The 22859-nt window shown below is 38.8% G+C and overlaps 1 protein-coding gene across 2 annotated transcripts in view; it reads right to left on the minus strand.

The window, feature by feature from the left end:
- itga6a (integrin, alpha 6a) overlaps positions 1-22859 on the minus strand; it is a 31538-nt gene that overhangs the window by 7770 nt on the left and 909 nt on the right. For both annotated transcript variants that reach the window (XM_084725150.1, XM_084725151.1), the window contains exons 2-14: positions 9797-9921; positions 9307-9386; positions 8936-9197; positions 7696-7827; positions 7184-7397; positions 6334-6527; positions 6158-6252; positions 4273-4400; positions 4100-4189; positions 3496-3557; positions 3236-3405; positions 1353-1496; positions 1135-1250 (exon numbers count right to left, since the gene is read on the minus strand). In XM_084725150.1, coding sequence (XP_084581276.1) covers positions 1135-1250; positions 1353-1496; positions 3236-3405; positions 3496-3557; positions 4100-4189; positions 4273-4400; positions 6158-6252; positions 6334-6527; positions 7184-7397; positions 7696-7827; positions 8936-9197; positions 9307-9386; positions 9797-9921 — 1812 coding nt within the window. The remainder of the gene's footprint in view (positions 1-1134; positions 1251-1352; positions 1497-3235; positions 3406-3495; positions 3558-4099; positions 4190-4272; positions 4401-6157; positions 6253-6333; positions 6528-7183; positions 7398-7695; positions 7828-8935; positions 9198-9306; positions 9387-9796; positions 9922-22859) is intronic.

Consider the following 22859-nt stretch of genomic DNA (forward strand, 5'->3'; position numbering starts at 1 on the left):
ACACAAAGTCATTTGATTGCATGTTGACAGTAAAAAAAATATGACTTTTACCCTGTTCCTTCTTAAAGATGACCTGTTGTCATTTTACTTATTACTTATTATTAAGCAATTATTTGCATTGCTGCTCAGCCTTGCCACCATTTTTTTCCAGTGGCCACTCACATTATTGCAGCTAAAAATTCCCCTGCAGCCCAGAAATCATTTTCCCCCGTAAGCCACCATTAAAAAAGAGACATCTTTAAAACTGTTGACAGGACACCGTGAACTGCAAACAAGGTAAATTATGACTCTTTCTATCGTAAAATATTGATCCATGGAGTTTTTATATTTGTAAAACTTTCCTAAAATCAAAAAAGCTATTTAAAAATCAGTGACATCATCACAATATAAAGCCTATGGCCTGAATGGGAAGTCACAGGCGGGGACAAGGGGGGAAACACTACGGCCCATATTCAGTGAATGGAGCAAATATCTTCTGCTTTTAACTCTGATGTCCTCCGGCTGTTCTGCCTCAACTTTCGGCTATTTACAGAGTTTCCTGATGTACAGCCATGTTTTACTTATTGTTAGCGGCTACTTCAGCTGCTAGTGTTCTAGTTAGCTCAGAGATCAGTCTGGCTATGCAGGATTGCAGCACCCATTGTCTCTGAGCACCATTTTGGCATGAAAAATAGTGATATGGGGCAGTGAATTTGATCAATTTATTGTTTATCAGACCATAAGCAAGACCAGAATAAGGTTGGAAAACGATAGCAGGGTGTTTCTGGGGACTGATTACTGATTACAGCACACAACTTTATAAGTATTTGCTAATTTTAGTGGAAATTGATCACATTTTATGGAGAAAATATTTTCTGGTTTTCCCTCTGATGTCCTCTGGCTGCTCTGCCTCAACTGTCTGAGATTCACAGAGTTTCACAGAGATTGACAAATCTTTACTTTTTGTTTATGGTTAAATACTTAACTACTTACTACTTAGCTACTAGTTAGCTTTGGTCATGTTTAATATGAACATCCAACATTGTAACATTTATATATGACAGAATAAAAGAAAAGCCATGATAGATCCTTTTTAAGGTGACTTAGGTCACATTTTAACTGGTTGCTTAGAACAGTTGAAATGTTAGAACTCACGTGGGTAATGGTTGGTACTCTTCTAAGTTGTTTGGTTTGTAGTACAACTTGTACTCCATCTTCAGATTACTCCGGCAAACATGATCACTTCCGCAGCCCTCTTTTACAAAGTTGACCTGCAAAAACAACCAGTGCCAACAAAGCCATGTAAAAACTTTGCTCCACCGTGAACATTTTGTCATTAACTTAAACATAAATGCTGTAGTCTGAATGTTTACCTCAATGACATCTTTGCTCAGTTGAGAGGAGTCTAATATGGGCATAAGTAGAGGCAGGCCGTTCCTCATCTTCTGTCGTTTAGTGCCCACAATTTCTGCAGACACCTCAATGGGAACACTACGCATCTTGTCCTTAATGTTGTCCTGTGCAAATCAGAAATAGTTGCGTTAGTTTGGAGCATAATATTTGCTTCTATGTGAGCTCTGTTATACTGAAGAAATATACAACATTGTATTCTGCTTTGGTTATTAAAGTTACTATACTTTCAAGAAAGAGAGAACTTTTTTCTGTAGACATTTTTTGAAATACCTATAATTTGGTCCTGACTGGCTCTCCTAAGTGCTGCCTGAGTCATAACTACTATCTGTTGTGGAAAAACACTGAAGAGGAAATATATAATTTGTCAAAAAATATTCTGTGGCTATTACTGTCATTCTGTTCATGCAGAAACTGACTTGCATATATACAAATCTTGTTGGTGACTTAAGGTTTCTTGATGTGTGAAAAGATAGCACTGGACCCGCCCCCTCTTGCTCTGTGCTCCAATAACAGTTGAGCAAACTTGGTACTTGGGTCAACTTTCTCCTTTTTTTGTAAAAGCAACATGTAGGCTCACATCTTAGGCTAGCTAAAGTTAGCAAAATGCTGGCCTACTAGCTAGCTAATGGTTGATGTAGATTAGCTTCCTAGTTAGCTAGCATTTTGCTAACATTAGCTAACTTAAGATGCGATTATAAACCACTTTTACAGATTCCCCAGCATCATCTTTAAGCCATCTTCAAATTGTGGTTTTATTTTCCCAATGAAAATAATACTGTGGTGGCACTGCAGTAGGTGCTTCACCATCTGTTGCCTGGCAGAGAGCTGCACTCTACTCTTCTCATAAATGAGAAGCTGGAACCAGATAATTTTAACTTAAAAAAATATGGATTATTAGTCAATTCACTGACTAACTGTTTAAACAACTTGTTGTTTCAGCTTTATGTGTAGGACAAATGTAACTGTTTGGTATCACTTTACAATGACGGTTCATTAAATAACATTAATTAATGCAGTAATATGCATTAATAACAGTTAAATAATAGTTAACTAAAGTGTCTAGGAATCATTGACAAATGGTGTTCATGTTAACTATGGTATTAATTCATATATTAAATAGTTTATAAAGATGCTATTAAGATCAGTTACTACCAATGTAATAAGCCTTAACTAACAGTTAATTGATGCCATAATAAGCATTAAATAACTGTTGACAAATGTCTACATTTTTTATCAACCTTATATTAATACTAGTTAGGACAATAATTAAATGTAACTAAAATATAAATAATATATATAATGTAAATATAAATGTTAACATGAGACATTTGCTAACAGTTACTTAATGTTTATTGTAGTGTTAATTAACTGTTAGTTAATGCCCATTATTAACTGATGTGAACAGCATCTTTATAAACTATTAAATTATGCATGAATTAATAGCGTAATTATGATGATTACTGGACACATTAGTTATCTTTTAATTAGCTGTCATGCTTATTACTGCATTAAACAATGGTAATTAATGGATCCGTATTGTAAACTGCTACCAACCGTTTAGTATGCAAAAGGTTTTCTGCAAGCTTGCAACTCCAAAAATAAATTTCTCTGTGACATGAAATTTATTGGTGCATAGTGTGTGTGAGCGCTCAGATATGTTGCAACAAAAATACCTTTCTGTTTTTCTAGCACCAAGATATTCTGCAAGCAGTGGCTGAGTGTGAATATCTTTCAGAAAATTCCTCCACAAAGCGCAGACTAACTCATATTATTCCTGATTATTGCTCTCTGAGCAGATTACATCCTGCAAATGTGATTTCACTATGTGGCGGATATGTTTTACCTTCAGCTTGGCTATTATCTTAATGCATGTTTCCTGTTTTTGTCCGCGGAGGTCCAAGGTGCCATTAAAGTGGTAGTCTGCTTCAGTGCGGGACTGGTTCAGGAACATCACTCTGGAGGGCAGCCCCTGCTTCCTGCGATCTCCATCTGCTTCGACAGAGTAGCTGATTGCTGCAGTGCAGAGGGAAGCACATGTGCTGTAAGTATGACTGAACAAATCTCAGTTAAATAAAATAAGTTTGTTGTTTTCATTTCACTTACTCAGTTTTGGGTTGTAAGATGCAGGGTTTGCTTTGTAGGTGAAGCATGCGTCCACAGTGAGGCTAAAGACAGGAAAGTGATTGTTTAACATTTCTGTTTTTACTTTTTTTTTTAAACTTTATTTTGAATTACATAATAGCAGCAGTTCATGCAATCATCTTAAATACATTTGCACACTGATCCAACATAAAAATAGAACATTTTTATGAAAATTAAAAGTGCTTTACAGCCAGGAAGGAAAACACTAACTCCCAAGGAGTCCAATGTAAAAGCAGTCAACTTGGAGAGAAATAACGGACGATGTAAATGGTTATATTCAGATAAAATAGATGGGCAGATATTAGTAAACATACTGTCTGTTTCAACTGATTGCACCATTGAACTAGTAACCACAATATCCCCAGACTCCCTTAAAAAAACTGCATTTTTTAGAGTTAAACTTTATCAAATGCTGTCTACAACAAATTATTGATTATTTTGGGCTTTCTTGTAAATTGGGCAAACCAAAAAAAGTCACTCATATAGTCTTTTCAATAGCATGTTTCTAACAGAGAGAGTTTTGACTGTGAGGTATGTTAAAATATATGAATATTAGAACACCTACCAAATGCTGTTACCACAGGTTTTTATTGTAAGGTCAATTTCCTGTGGAGATACTTTGACGTCTCTCCTGATGCTAATGACTGGCCGTGCCCTGAAAGAAAAAGCAGTTAAATGAAGCTGTGATAGAAATCAGTAGGGTTTCGGTTTATTTATAATGTGTCAGGGAACAGTTACCTATAGATGAGAGCAGTGTCCGACAGAGAACCCACAGCCACATCTGGATAGGAGTTCAAGTCCAAGTCCATGTTACCTGCCAGAGAATATCCAAACAGTCTTATGTTGTGCTCTTTCCCTGAAAGGATCTGAAATGAAGGAGAAATCATCTACAGTAAGAAATAATTCAAACTTAAAAAGGAAAAAAAAAACATGGTCAACAAATTTATAAAACAACACAACATTCAAGTTTTACTTCTTTAGTATCAGAAGCCAAAACTGGACTACAAAACTTGTTCTCCAGATGTAAAATAAAATGTTTGTTTGGCACAGACCAGAACAGATGTTGCATCATCATGATTTTATTTCATTGTTTCAAGGAAAATAAAGATTTTGATGCAAAAATGATCATAAACACTAATAGAAAATCATATCAAAATTACAAAATCTGCCAAAAGAACTGCAATATAATTAATTTTTTTTAATGTATCGTGCAGTCCTGTCGCAGAGGTGTTATCAACCGGTGCAAACCAAAATGCCTCTGCCAGATGTACAGACCTTCAACCAACCACAGCAGCGAAACATGTCATTTAGCACTCAGTGACACATGCAAGTTGGGGTAGTGCTTGGTTCATTTTTAAGCAGCAAAAGAAGTGGAAGCCTAGCTGCAAAGCATTGTTTCTCATGCTAAACAGTGTACTAAAATACATCTCTGAAAACATTTGAGATCAGAAATAGACAATCATCTAACAGTATCTTGATTCACATTTGATTAGCACTCCTTGTCTGACTGTTTGATCTAAGTTTTGTGAGTCTGGGGCGCTGTGGTTGACATGTGTGGTTTTTCATAGCTGGATTTGTGATCACGCCTCTGTAGGTGTTTATATCAAAATCAGCACAATACCACATTACATTTCCTCTCTGCATCTCTCTTAAGTTTGGTGTAGAAATGTGTGACAGCGCACAGCTGCATGTTCTCGTGTGTTACAGGTTTCCACAGTGACAAGGCCCAAATAAATAAAAATGTCTGGGCTGGTTAACGGCACAAACATTACAAAAAAGTAGTGAAAATGTTTGTGAGTGATGCAGCCACCCATCTTTTTACTAGGATTGGGTGATATGGCTTCTAAATAACATCTTGATATTTTTAGGCTACGCCACAATATACAATATATATCCTGATATGCACATTTTTCTAAAATTACTGATCAAATATCAGTTATTTTTGACCAATTATTTCAATATTGATACTGTGACAATAGGCCAATGAAGTGATACCTGTTGGTGCTTTCACAAAATATTAACACAATGAGATTTTTGAAAAATAATCACCAGTAACGTTGATTTAATGACTAAGACAAATAGAACAGCTTGAAAAAAAAGAAAATTACATTACTTTATTGTAATGCAGCCTTTAAAACCAAGAAAAGATAAACACTTAAGCTATATCATGATAGTACAATATCCAAAATTTATAAAAACTATCTAGTCTCATATATATAATGTAGATATATTACCAAGCTCTACAGAAGTTAGTACCAATAATCATTGTATCAATGCTGCAGAATCCATCTTGCCATCCCTAATGTAAGTCCAATAATTGCTCTCTTTTTGCTCTGTTTTGGTCTCTACCAACCCCTTAGCTGCTAAATGCCTCCACTACAGCAGGTTTTCAGAGATTTCCACTTAAATCTTTTGCCGGCTGTGGCTGAGAACAGCACTGATGAGTGCAGTGAGACTGAACCAAAGTGGTAAAACCAAAATAAACTCACTATAAAGTCAGTAGACCTGGGTATAACTACTGAGTCTGGTAATAATTCTCTGTAGTTTCATCATAACAACCCACTGCCATCCATTGCTAACGTGAAAATATTCATTATAGCCACATAGCTCCATAAAAACCAACCTGTGCAGGGCTGGTTTTGATTCCTTGTGCAGAGCCGTGATAAATGTAGACCTTTCCTGCCCCGCCGTCATCATAAGGAGCTCCGACTGCGATGTCTGTATGAGAGAGAAGCCAGTTTACTTGACAGCAGCTGACAGAGGAAACATATATAAGCTGCAAAATGACAAATACACCACCTTCATATGAGTCTTGATTGACGTCTCCGATGTTCTCCACTGCCAGTCCAAACATCGAGTCTTTGGTCCCGTTCAGACTTACAGGAGTGACTCTGTCCCACCTGCCTGCCTTGTTGATGTAGACATAAACAGCTCCTCCAACGTCTCTGTCCTTCATGTAGAACTGAGGGGCTCCTACGACTATGTCCTCCCATCTAAGATCAAAGACAGGAGGTAAATATTTCTACCTATCACACAGAGCATTACCTCATAAAGTTCACTGACAGGAAAACTTTGAAAACAGGTGAGATACCATTATAATAAAGTGGTCTTAAAGGGACAGTTCAGATTATTTGAAGTGAGGTTGACACTCCAAAAGGGCAGAGGTTCTACCAGGACTTTGCCTCTGAAAAACCCTTTTTTAGAAGTAAGGTTTCGTCAAGTGTTCTTTGTTAGACAAAGGGCTCCATTAAGAACCCTTTTCATCCAAAGAACCCCCTTTGAAAGAAAGAGTTCTTCAAAGTATGCTGAAACTCCCGAAGAATTCTTTTGTCAAAAGTATCCGTAATAGTTTGGGTGGGTTCTACATAAAACCTTTAGAATGTAAAGGGTTCTTGGTTGAACCCCCCGGGTGAGTTCTAGATATATCCCTTGGAATATGAAATGGTTCTTGGTAGAGAACTGAAGTGATAATGATTTTTTAAGGTGGGCCTTTTTAAGTGGCTAAAATATGTTTTGCTGCCAACCCTGTCCACAGCAGAACATTGCTTAGCTTAGCTTAGCCTCATCCAACCCCACTTCAAATTTCACCAATAAGATATAAATGATATGTGCAGTGAAGCAGGATAAAGGCAGTAAAAATGTTTCCTACCCATCACCATTCAGGTCAACCACAGCCACGTCATATCCAAAAGAGGATGCAAGTCCCTGCCCGTACAAGGTGTGCACCACCAGTAGTTTGTTGGAGTTATTGCCCCCCTTCTTCAGCAGTACCACAGCTCCACTGTGATTGGCTCTGGGTGCTCCAGCCACCACCGTCAGGCCACCACTTCGGGTGAGTCTGTGTCCCGAATCAAGGGAGAATCCTAACATGTTGAAAAAAAATGTGCATTCAACTTTTGTTTGACTCCAAATTTCACCTGTGATCTTGCATCTTTACCAGTAAAACCCTGCAGTCTAAAGAATTGTAAAACACATGATAATGATCACTAATCTCAATGCAAAATGCGAAAATATATCATATAACACAGCTCCTGCTAAATTTGTGAGTAACTCTGAGCCCTAAAGAGGATGTAACGGTAGTGAACATTAGAATGCAGAACCAACAGGATGCATATGACACACAAAAATAGCTCTGTGGTATTTTTGTGGGTAGACACTCACCGAGGTAACTGTTGGCAGGTACAGGCACGAGATCAGGGTTCAAGAGATGCTCATCTCCAACTTCATACGGGCCGTCATCGTACACTCCCATCTCCAGCAGAGTGTTGTTCTTCTGCTCCACTCGTACAACGCCTGCAGAGGAGGGGAGACAACATGGAAGTGGATGTTTAAACAAGAGAATGTTAGAATTACAAAAAAATATTAGCTCCTTTACAATTTTTCTCAATTGCTTTGTCTCATTTTTTGAATCAGTCTCACCACTGTTCACTCTGTGCTGCAATGACAGTTGAGAAATCGCGGTCAAATTTCTCCTTTCCTGTTTCCTGTACTTAGATCATGCTTTGTGTTTGAAGATAGTTAAACAACGTTGCCAGGGAACTATAAAAGTGACATACGGTCACATCTTACGGTAGTTAATGTTAGCAAAATGTGAGCAAACTGGCTACCTAGTCTACATCAATCATTAGCTAACTAGTTAGCTAGCATTTTGCTAACATTAAGGAACTTAAAATGTGACCCCAGTCTATGTCACTTGTATAAGAAGAGGAGAAAGCAGACACACTGAAGTTATTCCATGGCTTTGTTAAACTTGATTGTGATCGGTCAATTACAGCATTCTAAGGTCTGTTATTTCTGTATAGCAGACCGTTGTCATGAAGAACAGACTGTTGCTATGGACAAAGTTCTGATCAGAGACTCTGGAGGGACAATAAAACAATTGTTAAATCACTAAATCACTAAAATCATTTTAAAATTAATATGTTCTGTCTATATACATGTACATAGTACAGGTTCAGGATGATGCAGGGCTGTGATGCACAGTTGGGATTTAGTTTGGGTTGGACTTAAAAAGTTTCACTGAAAATCAATGCAGACCCAACAAGGTAATAAAGCTCGTCTTAATTCAGTAAAAAAGAGAAACCTGAATTCAGAGAGTGATCGGTTGTACTTTTCTCTTTAATAAGAAAAATAAGTCTGAGAATATTTCCTTTCTTGACATTTTGTTTGTTTTGGCACAGCATACACACATCTCCCAGCTTTTGTGTTCTTGCATCTAAGCATTGTGGCAGCTGGTGTGAGATAAAACTTAAATTTTTAGTCATTACTACTCTGATTCTGACATGATTACATTTTTTCCTTGGCTATGTGACCTTCAACTCTGAGGTGATTCCTGTTTGCCTCCAGCTAACACCGTGATACCGTCATGACATTGGCGCTAACAGGGTCTATGGCTGGTTACCTTTCCAGTTGTAAGCCCCTGGTGCTCCAAACACCAAGTAATGGTAGTCTTTGGTGAAGGTGGCCGCCAAACCCTGCTGGCAATATCCGAACATCTCATGTCCTCTGGCTCTGCCGTAACAGAAGTTCCAGTTACCTCCGTCCTCATCAGAGGACAAATCGATGGTCAGGTTCTGACTCAGGACATAACAGCGCCCGGTGATGTCCCGCGACTCCTGAGCGGTGTTCACAAACATGCGCCTCTGATAGCGATGAGCACACGTCTGAAATTACAAAACACAGCTGAGGTCGAGTTCATAAACTGATCGCACCGCACCACACCAGGACGGGTGGTTAATGGGAACGACGGTTCTGACGCTCAGTTTGACTCACCACAATCTTTCCCCCAGGTCCCTGACTCTGGACGGTCACCCCCATCCACTGGTTCTCCTTGTCCTCAACAGAGACGTTCTCTTTTAAAAATGAGCAACACAAGACAAAGATATGAGCAGTGATATTCAATCTTCAGGCAGATAGATACTCTTAGAAGTAAAGGTGCTAACTAGAACCTTAAACAAAAGTTCTTTGGCTTGTCCCTACAGGAGAACCTCTTTTTGTTCCTGGTAGAACCTTTAGTTAATACCTAACATCATCTGTGAAAAGTTTCACCCAGAACCCCCATGAGAGTTTGTAAAGGTGAACCCTTCTATAGCGTATTAGTTCCACCCAGAACTCTCTCTGGATGGATGGATGGATGGATGGATGGATGGATGGATGGATGGATGGATGGATGGATGGATAGATAGATAGATAGATAGATAGATAGATAGATAGATAGATAGATAGATAGATAGATAGATAGATAGATAGATAGATAACTCACCATCATTATCAAACTCAACACGCTCACAGTCCTTCGACTGGGTGATTTCACATTTGTAAAGGCCTCCTGTGATTTTGGCCGTCTGTTTTCCCAAAGCTCTGGCTCTGGGTGCACCGATCAACAGCCTGAAGGAAAACACAAAAGAAGAAAATCAAGAACTGGCATTTACTCTTTGACACGGCTACCTGTCATCCCCTTGAGCTACACCTTCAGCAAGTCATTCTCTACATTTCTAAGCTCCGGTGCAGCTGCTTGTTGAATTTAGTACATGTATGTGAGAAGGTCAACAGTGACCGTGATGACATAGCAACAGCAAGAAAAGTTGTTTCTGTCTAGATAAAAGGGGCAACATGTCTGTCATGGCTGCCGTCTCGTAATGCTGATATTGTAGTTACTGCTGGCAGACAAGTCGGTTCCACTTCTTCATTTCTGCGTCTGATTGCCAAAGTGACAAAACAAACAAGGTCCACTGTTTTTTTCAGATGAACATTTTTCTCTTATTAAATCACATGTAGCTATGCTGCAACATCTCTTAAATATAATTGTCGGTATCAGCAAGAATTAAGAATAACAGGACCTAATAGCCACATGACCACAGCATCCCTGGTTCATATGCAACTGGGGTCACTTTTTATATGTCATGGCCATCTTTCTCTTCCTATGTTACCAAATAAAGGCAAAACCTTTCGCCCTAAACGGTTGCCATCTGATCAATGTAGCAGAGGAAGGCTACCAAACCTGTGACCATAGTTTTGACATGTATTAGCGCTATAAAAGTGAACAAAAAAACACAATAAATTGTAATATTGAATTGCAACACTGCAATACTTAACAATCACAAATCACACAAATTCAAATTGAAACGGCACCCAATTATTGTGACAGTATAAAATTGGGAGATTGTCCGAGCCTTCAAAAAAAAGGCAAATAAGTAATAAATAACATAACAGACATAAAGTTGTTGCTCTACATGTCTTTGGTCAATGCACATATTTTGCATTTCAGAGGCGGATGATTCAGCCTGTGGAAAGCTGGTAGTGGTCGATCAGTTTCTCAAAGACCAGTTGTGTTTTGAGATAAGAAACCAAATAGGCCACTTCAGCGCGGGACAGTGGACTACTGTCCTGACATTCTGCAGAGGGCAGGGGTGCAGCGGAGCAGACGGTTTGGAGCATGTTCAGTGTTCTGTCCGGCCACAGTTCACTGAGCACAGCTTCTCCTCTAAACCCACATCCTCGCACAGCCTCGACAGGCATGAAGAGAAAGACGTGCTTCAGGGGTGACAGCAGCTCTGAGATGATATTATCAGCCACACTGAAAAGCCTTCAGCAGCTTTCGGCAAAAATAAAATATTTTTATGTTACTGTGACTCATGTCATTATTTGGGAATTATCTGCAACTTGACCTGACTTAGGCTGCAAGTGAAAAAAGAAAGAAAAATGTAATTTTATCAGCTACTACTATAGTTTTCACTGGAGATGTTCTGGAAAGTAGGCACAAAAGAATGCATGAATTAACATCATCTATGTAAAAGATTATTAAATTTAATCACAGGAGGCATAGCTGTGCTTTTAAGACTAACAAGATTATAATACATAAAGTATGTATTATGGCATGCCTTATGACCTTACTTAACATAATTGGGGACAACTTGGACATAATTCAGACCTGCGCCAACAGATCTGCAACTTGCTGAACTTTCAGGTTATACACTGTTCTCGATGCCTCTGAGACCTCGCTCACTGTAACCTTTTACACACTGTCAAACTGCAAGCTACACAGTATTTTGCAAGACCTGTGAAATGGAAAGAGAAAACCAAAACTGGTAATATTTCCTGCCAGCGACAGGCCGAGTTCATCATGCATATAAAAGTCCTACTGAGAAAACAGAGAGAAAAAAAAATTCACTTCAGAAAAATCCGCTGCACTGACAAAGTGAAGCACATTTCTGTTTGTTGCGACTTAACCACAACATACTGGTGTAAACCTTGTCAGCGGTTGACCATTAGCTGATGCCATTCGTAAAAGTTACAGACACTACAACATTTAAACCAAAGATGCTGCCGGTTCAAGTCCCACACGGCCCAGAGTGTGAACTGGTAACTGGAGAGGTGCCACTGCTGGTGTGCTCTTGAGCAAGGCATCGAACCCCTAACTGCTCAGGGCGCCTGACTGTATGCATGTGTGCGGCCCCCTCGCTCTGACACCCCTCTCAGATGCATGTCTATAGGTCCTGTATGTGTGTGTATTTCGGTCCTGTGTATGTATGTACAAAATTGCAACAGAGTGAAAAGAATGTAATTTCCCCTCGGGGATTAATAAAGTACGCTTCTTCTTAAAAGTCAACTGATGCTGGAAGATTACAGCCACTGTGGTAGCTAGGTAATTATGTTAATTAATTACATTATTAACATTAACTCAATGAGTTGGTTAGAAATATTGTCACCAATGGGACTGTGGTACTCAAAGCACCAAAAAAATCTGCATCTCTTCCCAAAAATCATGACCCAGTTACGTAAGATAATCCAGACCTTGTTTCTTTCTCGCTAGTAGAAAGAAAGTAGTTCTGGTAGCTTCTACTGCAGAAAGCAAATAGTTCCTACATGAAACTGCACACAACAAGGTTTGCGGATTATCATGAGTAACTGGGTCATGATCTTTGGAAAGAGATACTTCTGTTTTTCAAATGTAGTTTTTGGTGTTTTGAGCACCACAAGCCAAGTGCCATCTAGTTCCATCATACCAGAGAGGAGACAAGATGTCTCTATGGGTGATATCGCTAAAACTCTGCAACTCACACCATAAAAGTATAGATGGATAAATAGAGCTACAGACCAGGGAAAAACGTGCATTTTTGATTTGTGGGTGAACTGTCCCTCTAATAGGAAATGAGGCTTGATTTGTATTGTGCCAGAAAACTTTAAACAGTTCTGCCATCTCTGAAAACTGCTTAATAAGGCTACGCAAAGACTGAATACTTAAAATGCCAAAACTATTGAAATATAATTCGTCTTTATATGGAATGTCCTTTAATGTAATTTGTGAGAGAAAAAAATAATTAAACAGACCTTGTTATGACTGTAATTTGCACTATCCTGTGTGTCCTGACCAGCCTACTTACTGTGTAGGAAATTTCTCAGAGGACGGAGAGGAAATCCTCTCCTCCGCCCTTTTCTCCTCCCTTACAGTTCCTTCTGTGACCCCCCTATTGATTTGTGACTCAGCCCTGCGGCTCCTCATTTGCTCAACAAGGACTCTCCCGAGGCGGTCTGATGTCAGACCGAAGACCAAACTGCAATCCTTCTTTTCAAACAAAGCCCAGTGAAATGCAAATACAAACACGATCCTTTACAAAGTTAGCCTCAATCTGACATTTCAGCTTCTGAGCTGCAGTAGTTTGGCCCCGACTAAGAAGAATAGAAACTAAGAATCTATTTTATGTGTCATCAGAGGTGCTGCAACAACTGTAAAACAACAGAGACACATGCAACACTGCTTTATATTAAATTAAACTAATAATATTCTCCAATACAACACTACTGCAATCTACAGCCTCAGAAATTACAACCAAGCTGAACCAATACATTAAATGGGACTGCTTTAGATTTGTTTTAGAGCTCATAAAAATAATTCATCAGTCAATCAGCAGAATGTTAATCAGCTACGATTCATATAATCAATTAATAGTTTTAGTCATTTTTCAAGCAAAAACGCCAAACATTTGCTGGTTCCAGCTTCAGGATTTGATGCCTTTCTTTGTCATGGACAGTAAACAGGATATCTCTGGCTTGGCCTAAACAACTGCACAGAGACTGCATTCACTTTAAGATATGATAGAAAGGACAGCTAATGCAATTAAAATGAAATGACAAAAAGAACGTCCAAGTAGCCCCTGAAGTCTGCACATGTACGCCTTTAACAGGTGTTCACATTTAAAGTGTGAGCTACCTTCAAGCATCACCAACAGCTAAAATATGAGGCCACATGCACAAGGGCTTTAAAAAAAAAAAGATAATACCAGTACCAACACCAGTGCCCTTAAAGTGATTCTACATTCAATACATTTTCTTCTTTTTATAAAGAACATTTGTGGTGGTTGGCTGCAAGCAAAACATATTTTTTTCTAGATCTGGGTACTGTTGTACATTATTTTTTGGTAGCAGCCTTTCTGTGTGCGTATGAAACTTCTCTAACCACCTACAATGTCTTGACAGAGGCCTTCAGTGTGTCTGTTTAGCCACACGACATGTGCTTCCTGAGCTGTGGCCTGTCAAGGCCAATTGAACTGATAAAAATGGCACAATGAATAATGATCATGCACAGAGCTGCTGACACACAAATACAGTCAAATACAGGCCCACTGTCATCTCTGACTGTGCGACTTTGGAGTTTGTCGGACTAACAAGCTATAAAAATATATCAGCTGCCTTGGCTGTGGGAAAGTCCAACAGGCATTTGTCACTATTTTCTGACATCTTATAGACAAAATTATGAGTTGATTATTATTATCTGCAGATTCATCAGTGCTGAAAGTAATTGTTACTTGCAGATTTGACAGGTGTTTATGTGTCCACTAGGGCTGCATGAGACGGTTTTAAAAAATCATATCCTGATTATTTTGACAGACAGTGATGAGAAATGTTTCGCTATTAGTGACTCATTTTTGCATTATATCACAATTTTCATTTTCACTGCAAAAAACTGCAGTTAATGTTAGTTAGTTACTGTTGCTACACCTGCCAAACTTTCCATTTTCGCACTGTGTTTATGCAGTTTACAGTGATAACAGTGGCAGATTTAACATTGAAATTGTGAGTAACTGTTGAAACTCGAGGTCTGTGATTCCTTAGAGAAGTAAACAAGGGCAGATTCTCATTTCTAGATGATGACAGTGGATTCTGGCAGCTAAAATAATGACTCACACGCAGTTTTCAGAAGTGAAGCTGGCTGATGTAAGCTAATGCTAACTAGACTGGAGTCAGCTGAGAAGTCTCCAGCTGACATCTAACAAGTTTGTCTAGAGGTAAAGTTACTGCAACTAATAAGCTAATGTTAGTTAGCCGGACATGCTAACGTTTGCAGCTCATGTTGGAGCTGATGAAGAGTATTGCTCTTCTCAGAGACTCCTGCACACCGGATTTACATGTAGAGAAAAGCAAAGCTTGACAGGCCTTGGCACCATAGTTACGGTGGCTAAGCTATGATTAGGTAGTTGCTGTTTGGAGGCGGGGCTTAGCAAAGGGTCAATTAAAATGCAATGACAAAAAGAATGCCGTAACACATTTACGGGTTGTGAATGAAAGATTTGTGCAAGTGGCCTGCAGATCTACCAGTACCAGCACCCTTAAAGTGATACCAATACTAATGCAGTACTTCATTTGATACTTTTTTCAAAGGCAAAGGATCAGTTGAAGGTACTGCTGACCCGAGAAGTTTCCATACTACTTGGTACTGGCTTATATCAATCGATACCTTAAAGATATTGAGTACCGATACCCAGCACCAACACAAACACCACATTTATGAGGAGTCTGTAAGACAGGTAAAGTAAAACACCTTTAAGTTAACAGCAGAGCTGCTCAGGAGGGTGACAGTTGTAGAATTTAGCAAGTAGCTGAGGGATAACATTGACATTTACGTGCAACACGCCACTCTGGCAGACACATTAACCCATTTCTCAGTAAGGAAAACAGCTAAATTCACATATTTTATCTTAAGTTTTGCAACAAAATTGATTGCAATGTTTGCTTGAGATGCTAATATAGACCTCTAGGATGTGAATATAGATTAATATTAAAAATGTTATACTAATAATATCCAACTGTCCTGAAAAGCAAGCGAAAGAAAGCTGTATGCAGCATCCTTTACAAGCAAGTATGAACAGAGCCTAAAATATTCCAACCAATAAATACAGCAATACAATGGTCGATACCAGCTGATTCTTATCCAAAGTCCAGTATCATCCAGGCTGTAGTGTGAAGCCACCTCCCATCATGCAGCTTGTCTGTCAGTGCAGTGTAAATGGGAGTGACCGGTGTGGGTTTACATAGTGATCTCACTGCTCTTTGTTAACAGATGTAGACCAGCTCTCCCACAGCTGTGCACTCAAAGCCACAAGAACTGCTGCAGCTGTTCTAACTGTTTCAGTTTACACACACACAAAACTTTGATTGGTGCTGACCTGTGATTGGCTGCTCGCACCACAGAAGAAATCATAAATATTCACCACAAATACGGATCAACTTTAAGTAAAGAGTAAAGTTTAAGACAAAGACTTAAGTAAGTTTCCAGTTGACCTGTTTTAACTGCGTTTATTAACCCTTTCTGAGCTACACGATCTCTTTTCAGGCTCGACAAACTTGAGTGTTGAGTTTGACTGGAATGTCTCGACTGATGATTCACTGATGCGTTTAATCTATCGGGTTACATGTGCACAGATGGCCGTGCATGTCCAGTCAAATGGACATTTTCTCTGGTTTCATTCAGAGGATGTTATATCCACATCATTAACCCGACACATTATTCATGGAGGCGGCATCCAGTTGCCACATTATGTTCAGTCTCATGCTGAAACACAAGCGTAGCCAGAAAAAAGAGACTTTCCATACAACTCAGAGAAGGTTAGACTAATGTGAACTAAAAGCTTCTATTTATTTTTCAGAAAACTTCAGAACTCATAAACACGAGTTCTTTTAACTTGAAGTCTTTTGATTTGAAATGATGAGTTTAAAAAATGTAGGCCAACTATACAGACTTCAGTCAACTCAGTAAATCAAGTTTCTAAAGAAACACGATCAGCATGTTAGCAGACTTCCAAGCGAGCATTGTGTGAGAGTTAAAACTCCCCTGAGACCCTTCTCTTTTTGTTTGAAGTAATGAAAGCTTATTGATTTGCGAAACCTTTTCGACCTATATTCAGCTGAATGCAGCGTGACGACAAGATACATAAGGTTCAAACTGATAAACTTGCTGCAGTCCAGACCTGTCTCCCATTGAAAATGCATGGTGCATTATGAAGCACATAACAGTTGAGCACCTGACGTCGTATATTAAGCAAGAATGGGAAAGAATTTCACCTTCAAAACTTAAACAATTAGTGTCCTCAGTTCCCAAACACTTACTGGGTTGTTAAAAGAAAACGTGATGTTTCACGGTGGTAAACATGCTGCTGTCCAAACTTCTCTGGAGCGTGTTGCAGGCATCAAATTCAAAATCAGTGTGTATTTACAAAAAGACAGTACAATTGAATACAGGCTGAAAAGTTTTGGAACTCATTCTGTTTTTATTTACGCTTCACTCAACTTTTTTGGAATCAGGGTTATATCTTAAGCTTATTGAACAAGTACAACCAAATTAAATCAAGTTTATTTGTTTTGAATCATTACAAAATTACCTCAACTTGTCTGTTCAGATTCAGTCAACTTAAAATTTTAAGGGTAGCCAAGACACAAACTATTTCAAGATTAAACGAATACTTTGTTTTGTAAGAGTAAATTTTGAGGTTTAAAGGGATAATTCACACAAAAATTAAAATTCAGTCCTGTTGACTGAAGGTCAGGTTCAGTTTTTTAGTCCACAAAACACCGCTGGAGTTTCACAGGAAACGTGGGAGAATCTCCCAAACAATGTAAGTGAATGGTGACCAGTTTTCAAATGAAAAAAAACAGCAGAAAAAAATGAAATGCCTCCTAAAGCCCAAACATGCCTAGTTGACTTGAAAGACACAATGGTTTTGAGCATAAATCTTCAGTGTAGATCTTTAAATTGGAGCCACGTTCATGTGTGTGCGCACACCGTCTGAACTGGCTGTGTGGTGTGATGGCGGGAACGTGCAAGTGACCAGCATGTTGGGGCTTTAGGAGAATTAGATTACACCAGATGAGCAGTATGGAGGCATTTTCTCTTTTCTCTTCTTTGTTGTTGTTTTTGCTTTTTCCATTTGAGGTGGTCACCACTGTGAGATTCTGCAACACTGTTTTCATGTTAAACTCCAGCAGTGTTTTGTGGACTAAAAAGTCGACCTTCAATCGGCGTGAGCATGAGCAGATAATGACTGAATTTTTATTTTGGGGTGAATTATCCCTTAAACTACACATTTATTCTGTTTCTGAATATTTGGATGTGACAGCTGCCTCTCTGGCTGACACAGCCTCGCACACGTGTTGCTACACCACAGGGCTGAGACATGGATCAGCTTGTTTCTTCCACTCATTAGAAACCAATATGCAAAGGAAGTCATAATAATAAAACCATAAACACTATGAGAATCCAAGTCGTGCTTTCAGTGAGCCCATTAGTGGAACAACAAGGATACAGTTGCATAAATGGGCGTAAGCAATATGAATAACAAATCAATTTAATCACCAGAAGATTTTTTTTAAAAATTGGCTTTGAGCTCCGAGATGCAGATGAAAGGCCAGTTGAATTTAATCTATCTGTTGCTCACCAAAGTGTTTGGAAAGGAGCCTTCCTCTCTGCACATTACGATTTATTATAATCACATTAATGTAGGCAGTGATGGAGATCTCCAGCTGCTAGAGATCATCATCAGACACGTGTTTGAATGAGAACAAAAGAGACAGATGCAGAGTGTCTGACACATTGCTGCTGACTTGTGGTTTTGATGAGTTCAGAGCGGTCAGTTGGGCAGGGCTGGTCATTACCTCCGTCTGTGTGTGTGTGTGTGTGTGTGTGTGTGTGTGTGTGTGTGTGTGTGTTTGCTCCACTAAACTTTCACTTGACTCGTCTGGCTGATTATCTCAGGGTCACATGAGGATTTAGAGCTCAGATTGTTGCAGAGAACAGCGAGCTGCCGTTGTTTGGTCGCCGCTTTCTTCAGTAACAATAACGTGCAGCAATCCATCAGGCAGAAGACAAAATCAGAAGAGTAATAAGAAAACATTTAGAATTATCAAGTAATCGTTTACGTTTTTAAACAAAAATGCCAATCCTTCTCTAAGTCAAGCTTCTTAATCATGAACATTTGTTGCTTTTCTTTGTCCAATGTGATCATAAAATAAATATTCGACAACAGACACGAGCAACTTGATGGCGTCACCTCGGGCTTCAGGAAACCGCGACGCCATTTTTCACTGTTTTTTGCTACGGGCCAAACGATTTATCACATCAATAAAAATCATGGATAGTAGGGCTGCGACGAATGATTATTTTCATGATCAACTAATCTGACAGTCAGTTTCACAATTAATCGTTTAGTCTATAAAATGTCATCTTTAAATTGCGTCTTTTGTCCAACCAACAGTCCAAAACCCAAACTATCGTCATTTAATGCAGCGACGCAATCACACATGACACGCCTCACACTCTGTAGTACACACCAAACACACCCTTCCAATCTGGGCGTCTATTTAAACCGTTAAAACCTCCCATCTCTCCTTCTGCCTGTCAGAGCCCATTGCTGCCTTGCATGAGCGTCACTGCCTGCTCATTCAGCCCCGCCACCATCCCAGCATCCACCTGCAGGCTCCAACAGGGGGTCACAAGACAAGACGTGTGTTCGTCATTCCTCATCAGTGATGATGATGAGGTCGGAGCCTCGACGCCAAACTATGTTCGTCTGCTGGAATAAACATTCTTAAACATGAGATATCTGACTGAACTATCATACATGACAAAGAAGAGGAGAAAATCCTCACGTTTAAGAAGCTGTAACTTACAGATTAGTTAATTTTTAATGGCCAATAAGAATTTTACCATTCAAAAATGTATTAATTGCTAATTAATTGATAAAGAAATGGCAGTAACTGCACCTCAAAATGAAAATAAAATGAAAAAGGAGAAAGCTTGTGTATCTCATTAATTATTAATGATTAATCAACTGATTCATTGTTACTGTTTCACTTAAGGAAAATGGACAAAATTTGCATTCCTAGGTGGAACCAATCAAATGTTTTTGCTTGTATTTTTGCTTGAAAAATGACTGAAATGATTAGTTGATTATCAAAACAATTGGCAACTAATTTTCTTTCCATTGACTAACTGGTTAATCAATTTATTGACTAATAGAGGCTATGGCATATATACAAATTTTACTGACAGAAAAGTAAATTAAATAATAAATGTAAATTTTCATATTTGAGAGGTCAGAGCCAGCAGTTTTTGGTATTTTCCCTTCTGAGGATGTTAATTAATTAATGATAATCATTAATAAATGAAATGCTGTGAAGAATTTCACTGATTAAAAATGTATTAATCAACAATGTATGTTTTTTTTCCAATAATATGTTGTTGGAAGGAATATTCTTGGTACAAAGGTATATAAATACAACAATTAGAGCAACTCTCCCTCCATATTTTGATATTTTTTCCCCGCCTTCCTCAAACCCAACCCTCACCCTCTGCTGATGCACACAGGCTTAAAGACAAATAATAACGAGTAAGACACATTTGATGGCAATAATGGCAATTATAAGATGAATTTAAAAAAAAAAGTTGGAGAGCTTTACACAAAATGTTAAAAGTAGTATTCAATCACAATTAAAACATTAATATTACAAGTGGTCTTAATCAAGGGGAGGCACTGCAGGTTTATCTAAATAAGACAAGAGGGGCTGCCAGGCAGCAGGAAATAAAGTCTGGGCTGATCCACAAATGGCAAGTTTGATTTTCTTCTAGTTTAAGGAACATCATCATGTTCTCTAACAGGGATGATGATGTAGGGGGCAGGAGAGGAGTGAAATCCTTCAGCAAGCAAGAAGCAAACTAAAAGAAATAATGTTTAACTGCTTTGATGTGAAATTTTCAGCTCAGTCGGGTTCTCCAAATATAGCTATACTTTCCCCCGGCAGCATCTTCAGTGACCGCAGACATTATTTCACAATGTATGTTTTGTGTAATATTTCTCCAGAGCTCACAGGTTTTTCTCACAAACTGGTTTAGTCTGCCTTTTTAGCCTAGAAATGGCAGTAAACTAATCAATGGTGCTTCAATCGCTTTTACATTTTAAGGTCACTTAAAGTTACGACAAGGAACTTTCAAATTGCGTTGATTTTGGACGCCAATGTGGACAAAAGTAGTAGTGTTTCCACAATTATAACCACAAAGTATAAAGTCAGAAATACTCTTCATCTGATTCCAAGGAAACCCCATTAAGAAGAATAAAGAAGCAGGCGACTGTTTTGCTGATGGTCTGATATACTTGTGTGGGTTATAGAGGCATCAGTATTAAACTGAGACTGTTTCGTAACCAGTTAAAGACTCTTATATTAAAGCAAAACGGAAAAAAACTGATGCAATGCAGTGTTTATAGCAGAATTTTGTGCGGCATGTTCGCCTGTGTGAGCGGCTCTCTCACAGATCAGACTGTAGGGAGGTGAGTCTTCGCTCTCCTCTTCGTTTTATTGGCTGAAAACCAACTATCAGGCCTCTGTCACATTTCAAACCCAACAAATATGACTTTCACTCTCTTTACACTCGTCCGCTCTGACAAACGTAGAAAGTGCCTCTTTTTTAAGGGCGCAGGTTTCTTCTTTTGTGCACAAAAGAATCCTTGTAAAAAAAGTGTGTTTTGAAGACCGCCTCCAGTCTGGCATGACCAGCACATTCACTACACCACGAGGCGCTTGTGCACTACAGTCAAAACACTAGTTAGATAAAATTCCACAAGTTCAGCCTAATCTATGGGATCTTCAGGGCTTCCCTCTAAGTTGCTTTATCAGAGCTTCTTATCATCGTCGGTCAACATGCTGCTGCAGAGTCCTGCTCCTGCTAACACCGTAGCTCCTGCATGCAGCCTCATCCTGCCTGGTCGCAGGCTTTAACATGCCACCCCCCTCCCCTCACTTTACCCCCCGGTGCGCTATGTGTGGCAGCAGGATGACAAGGATCACTACTCTGATGTCTCCTCTGCCCCCTCAGGCCTGGCCAGAGGAAATGACTACTGTACTGTACTGTAGTGTCTGCGTCACCAGGAATCCGTGAAACGCTGCACTGAGGAAACATTTTACAGTTTAACTGCTGGTTACTCACATGTTGGCACAAGCTGGGAACCTTTGTGACCTTTCTGAACGTCTGTGAGACGACTGGGCACAGGATGCATTAGTCAACTGCAGTAATACTCACTGAAGTCATCACTTCTCAGCGCTGCACATATTTCAAACGTTGCAGATAAAACTACTGAGTGAAATACACCTGCTTAGTCTCTTCTGTAAACGAAACTTTGAATTTTACCGAGTACCACACTAAATGCAACTTTTCATTGATGATTTATTTGCAGATTAATTAGTTGATTAAAGGACTGTCGATAATCGATTAATCCTTTAGGCTGTAAAAAGCTCTCCAAAAAAATGTGAAAATATTCATCACAATTTGCAAGAGCTCAAAGTTCAGACCATAACCCAAATATTCAACACTTCATTGATTATCAAAACAGCTGGCAAACTGTCTTTTGATCCTTTCGATACAAAAAAGTTTAATATCAACTGTTAGATGTTCGTGTCAACAAAAACAACTTTTTATAACTTGGAACTTAGTTTATTGACTACGATATCGAGGATGCAATGAGACAACGCTCCGCATCGCAGATGAATATGAACACAGTGCGCACGACTACATCCTGCAACTACGGTGTCTGCAATGGCTCAACATAGATTGGTGAGGACAGTGTGACTGATCTACCTCAACCATTTACCTAGAGCCAAAACTTACTTATACTTTCATTAGAGCTGCAAATGATTAGTTGATTAATTGATTAGTTGATTGAAAAAATTTCCTCAACCAAAAATGTCAAATATTTGATGGTTCCAGCTTCTTAAATGTGAGAATTTATTGTTTTTTGTTCTTTATTTTTGGCAAAAAATGAAGAGTGTTTGGGTTTTGGACTGTTGGTTGAACAAAAAATGCGATGTGAGGATGTTACTTTGGTCTCTGGGAAATTGTGTTAAGTGTTTTTCTCAGTTTTTTGACAGTTGACAGATTAAACGCTTACATGAGAATATATAATCTGCAGATTAATCATTAAGAAAAAGAATTGTTTTCATTATTGTTTAATCTTTTTTAATGTTTTTATTAGTCATTGTCAGAAAATAGTTGTCCTATTAGCCTG

Source organism: Lutjanus erythropterus, chromosome 8 (assembly GCF_056507025.1).
Source record: "Lutjanus erythropterus isolate fLutEry1 chromosome 8, fLutEry1.hap2, whole genome shotgun sequence".
In the NCBI taxonomy this organism is placed as follows: Eukaryota; Metazoa; Chordata; class Actinopteri; order Lutjaniformes; family Lutjanidae; genus Lutjanus; species Lutjanus erythropterus.